The sequence below is a fragment of the Antrostomus carolinensis genome, unplaced genomic scaffold (genome assembly GCF_000700745.2).
Source record: "Antrostomus carolinensis isolate BGI_N321 unplaced genomic scaffold, ASM70074v2 scaffold45046, whole genome shotgun sequence".
NCBI lineage: Eukaryota > Metazoa > Chordata > Aves > Caprimulgiformes > Caprimulgidae > Antrostomus > Antrostomus carolinensis.
This window is the reverse complement of record NW_010323450.1, coordinates 1-4,887: the sequence shown is the minus strand read 5'-3', so window position 1 is coordinate 4,887 and position 4,887 is coordinate 1. Positions and strand designations below refer to the sequence as shown.

The following is a 4,887-nucleotide window of genomic DNA, read 5'->3' as shown; positions in this document are numbered from 1 at the left end:
GATGTTCAAAACCTGCCTAGACGTTTTCCTGTGCAACCTGCTCTAGATGTACCTGCTTTGGTGGGGGGTTGGACTAGATGATCTCCACAGGTTCCTTCCAATCCCCACCATTCTGTGATTCTGTAGCTGTGGTTTGACTGGGGATGCTCTGCTGTCACCAAAAAGGTAACTCTGTAGTAAGGTGAGACCTAAAGTTGAGGGAGAAGGGGGACATGTCCTCTCTCAGTCACCCCCATGGCACCTCCAGCACATGCTGAGAACACCCCAGTCCTCCTCTCCTGCTTGTAGTGGGACACAGTCACCCCAGTTCACTGGGGAGTGAGAGCATCACCAGGTTCTCACCCCAAAACCACCTGATCCCAGGTCTGGTCCATCCATCCCTCCGTCCTCATTGCTCTCTACCACTAATGATGGCCTCTACTAAAAATCTTTGACAACCTGCCTCAGGAAAGAGAAAAGAGGGGAGAAAAGTACAAATCCTACTTTACATTTAAATCCTCATCAGGTACCAAGTGTCACATAGGTATTTAATACCCCCCACTACTGCCGCCGCCACCACCACCCATTTAAAATAGAAAGTGCTCTTAAAAATAGCCCTGAGTGAGCCACCGCTGATGTGACACTAATCCCTGTGTGCCGTGGTGGGGACTGGGATGAGGACGAGGAACGGGATGGGGATGTGCCTCCTCCTGGCACCCACTGAGCCCATTGCAGTGGGTCCTTTTAATGAGGATGAGGAGGAGCAAGGACCGTGGGTGACAAGGACCCAACTCAGTCCAGGGAGATGCTTGCCCTCAACCCAGAGCTGTAATCATGGAGCCTTTGTGAAAACAGAGGTGATCTCATTTTAGCTGAGGGTTTCAGCCAAATCATTGCTACCTTATTAAAAAAATAATAATAGCCGGGTGTTTCCCAGAGACAGCTCTTTTCCTGCCCTTTTTCCTCATTCTTTCTTGTCACGTCATCTTTTTATTTTCAGTTTTTCTTCAAGTTTCACCCTTTCTACCCCAGAGAAAAGAGGGAAAACGAGGGGGAAAAAAAATAAATCTGGTGGTGCATTGGGAACAGAAGCAATTGCCTTTTCTAATTTCAAGACATTCTTGCAGATGCTCCTAGCTCATCCTCAGTACCCTTCAAAACCAAAACTTGAAGGATGGATAGGTCCCTGCCCTCCTTGGAGGTCTTGCATAGGCAAGGAGACAGGAGATCATGGGTGAGAAGCTTAGGTAAAGTCCATTGCCTTCTGCTGCCTGGGATGAGAAACACTCAGCTCATTGTCCCCAGCACTACTCTGCTTTGGGGACCCAAATTCCCTCCACCTGACAGGGGCATGACATAGGTCCTAGGTCCATTCCCAAGGCAGGACCAGCGATGGGCTTCAATGGTCCTTCAAGAGGTCCATTCAGGAGAGAAACCACCCATGGGGCTGAGGACGGGTCCCCATGCAGCACAGTTCAGGAGGAGACTACCAGTCTTGGGCTGAGCTTGGCTCCTGGGCCATGGGCAGGGTGGGGTGGGGGTCCCAGGTGGGAATGATGGAGGCTGTTAGATGTATTAGTGCCCATCACCATGTGCTCAGGTCTCGCAGTGGGAGCATTCATCTCATTTCCAACCCAAACTTCATCCAGGCTCTGCTGCATCCTTTTTCTCCTGGAAAGATGGGGGTTTTGGCAGCTTTTATTGACAAAGTGTCCAATATGCTCCCAGGCAGCAATCCCCAGCTCTTCAACCTGTATTTTCCTGGTGACACCAGCTGGTCCCATCTCAGAACAGGTCTCCTCATTCCCGGGGGCTCCCCAATGGCTTTGCTCTATGTTTGTACCAGGCAGCAAACACACACACCCAGCCCCATCACCCTCACCCAAACCGTAGTGGAATCCTGTGCTCCCTGGGGTTGTGCCACCATGGAGGTCACACTATTTTGTCTTCCAGAGATGCTCAACCAGGTTGTTCCCAGATTGTCACATAGCGTTTAGTGGCCTGAGAAATGGTCTTTGCTGTAGCCAGAGCCTGGTGATATCCCATGGGGACCTGTGGCTGATTTAAAAGAGGGAGTGTTGTGTGCCTACAGCCGGACCCCCCAACAAGCAACTGGATCCCCCATCCTTGGTGCCATCTCCTCGGGAGCTTGGCAGAGCAGGAGAGCTGCATGGGCAGGGTTATCAAACAAGTGAAATTTCGAGCTCGAATATGAGAATTTTATTAAAATGAGGTCAGCAGAGTGTAACGGAGCCGCTTTGGCTGCTGGCAGCGTAATCATCCCCTCGGGCTCCTGGTTTCAGATACCCGGACATATTAAATTACCCTTAACTCTGCCCACGCGTCCTCATCCACCACAAGGGCTTTGCAAGGAGCCTGCCCTGCTGAGCTGTGGTTTATGGTGCATTTCTAGTGATTTATGGTGATGGTCCAATCTCCTGCATGTTGGCATCTAGATAAAAAATTCAGAGACCAAGGATAACCTGGTGTGGTGACAGCAGCTTTGGGGTGCCTAACCTTGGCCACCCAACACAAGGATGAGATGAGGTGTTTGAGCCCAAGGACTCCGTTTCCTGCAAGAAAATTGCTCAAAAAAAGTTGAGTTATGGGATAACAGCAGCATAAAAATGATGGAGGGGTGTGTCATGATTAATTAGTCTGAGTGGATGAGGAGGTCCAAGACCCACTGATGAACTGTGGCATTGCTGGAGGTATGGCAGGACTTTTTTGGTGGTATGAGAAGGAAACAAAAACATGTCTGGCAAGATAATGCCCCTTGATTTATCTTCCCTTCCTTATTTTAGTAAATTTGTGGCTGATTTGCACCAAGAAAGGACATGTGGAAGGGCAGGGGAAGGAAAAGGATGAGGAGAGAAAGGCAGTAATGAAAAATAACCAGAAAAAAACAAATTATGCAGGGAGAAAACACCTGTCTAAGCTTTTTAGAAAAGAAACCACCAGAAAAAGCTAAGCACAGGGGGTTTTTGATTCCCAAATGTTCTGTGTGTGGAATGGGGTGGCTGGGGAGCAGCAGGAGTGACACAGCCCCAGGGTACCGGGGGGGCACTGATGCCCACGGATGCCCACACTGGGGAGAGGGGGGAAGAACAAAATGCATCAATTGGGTGCACAAATGCGTACAGGGGGTGTCGAGGGGTTCTCTCCAGCACCCCCCAGTCTGCCGCTACCCACCTCCTCCTTGGCAGTGCCGGGACCAGTCAGGCCCTCTGCCAGCTCTCCCAGAGAGAGGTGGGGAGAGGCGAGCCAGCAACCCTGCCAAAAATATACACTTCAAACTGCTGCTGAATTGAATTTTCACCTCGTGCTCAGTCTCCCACACAAAATAAAGCCACACACACCCCCACAGACATATATACACCCAGGAACACCAGATGAGAAACACCACAATGCTCCTGGAGATGCAGTGATGGCTCCAGCTAGATGCCATGGCAGCGGGTGCTTGGGTGGGACTGGGGAGCCCCATGCAGGATGAGTTCTGTGCTGGGTGCTGGGCAGACCCTGAGCTGAATGGGGTTAAAGACTTGAAGGTGGGTGATGAACCTCTTGCATCTGGAACCTGGGCAAGGTCATTAGATGGAGACCATGGTCCATGGGAGCCATGGAAGGTGATCCTTCCAAGGACCTCCCAAGGAGGTCCTACCTCTCTTCCTTCCCCTTCCAGCCCTGCCCATGGTTTGAACCTCAGCTAGGACATTCCATCTATTATTTTTAATTATTTTAAGGCTTCTTTTATTCATGCCCCACGTAGGGTCTGTCTCCTGCAGTGTGGCGGGACCACAACCCTGTCCCCAAGCTATCAGAGGTCTTGATATACTCTGTACTTCACAAGTGATGGAGCACTGGGGTTGAGCCCATCAGCATCCCAGTCACGGTGGGAGGTGACAGTGCTGTCCCCACAGACCTTCTCGTGCTGCTCTGCATTTTGTCACAAAACCTTGGGACGTTTTCCACTCCCCTGCCTCATTTTCCCCACCCATGGAGCTGCCTTTTCCAGGGGAAAGAGGGGGCGGTCACTGGTGGCTTCCTCACAGATGGGTGCAAGGGACCAAGGGACATCATGTGTGCAGGGATTTGGGGGGATACTTAGGATCCCAGGGAACAAGGCAGACCTGTCACCTCCCTGGCCACCTTGGGAAGGGCCCATCCCACCACACCAAGCACCCATCCAAGGTTTTGCTGCCTGTTCAGGGTCCACAGGTGCTGTGCTGCCAGGTGGGTTTTAGTCTCTGCCAAGGGGCTCCTGGAGTGGCTGAGACCTTCCAACTCATCACACCGGTGGTACTGGGGGAGAGATTTAGGGATATGGTTGGGAGGGTCCCATCCAGCAGCTCCCTTCTACCCATCTCTCTGTCCTTTCCACAGGTGGTGAGCCAGATCGACCGACTGACGTCCGACTTTGAGTTTGAGCTGGAGCCAGACGACTGGACGACAGCGACAGCCAGCAGCACCTCCAGCAGCGAAAAGGGGGGAGGTACCTTCGAGCTGGGACCCCTCGATTTCACCACCTCCGACGCCAGCCACAGCTCCCATCATCTCGCCAGCCCGATTATCGGCTGATGAATGGTGGGATCCCCATCACCAATGGTCCCCGGGGTGGTGGAACCCCAGATTCATCCAGCGAGGAAACCTTTGGCACAACAATCAGCCAGAAGACCCCACATCACCGTCCAGCCGGCACGCGGGAACGGGTCCGATTCAGCCCAGCCACAGCTCCCATCATCTCGCCAGCCCGATTATCGGCTGATGAATGGTGGGATCCCCATCACCAATGGTCCCCGGGGTGGTGGAACCCCAGATTCATCCAGCGAGGAAACCTTTGGCACAACAATCAGCCAGAAGACCCCACATCACCGTCCAGCCGGCACGCGGGAACGGGTCCGATTCAGC

The 4,887-nt window shown here is 52.5% G+C and overlaps 1 protein-coding gene across 1 annotated transcript; it reads left to right on the top strand.

The window, feature by feature from the left end:
• Positions 1-4,362: 4,362 nt before the first annotated feature.
• On the top strand, positions 4,363-4,884 carry INSYN1 (inhibitory synaptic factor 1; the record flags this gene model as incomplete). Its single annotated transcript, XM_010170580.1, has 2 exons — positions 4,363-4,548; positions 4,660-4,884. Coding segments are annotated over 2 exons (411 nt in total), but the record flags the coding sequence as incomplete, so codon positions are not given.
• Between the last annotated feature and the right edge of the window lie 3 nt (positions 4,885-4,887).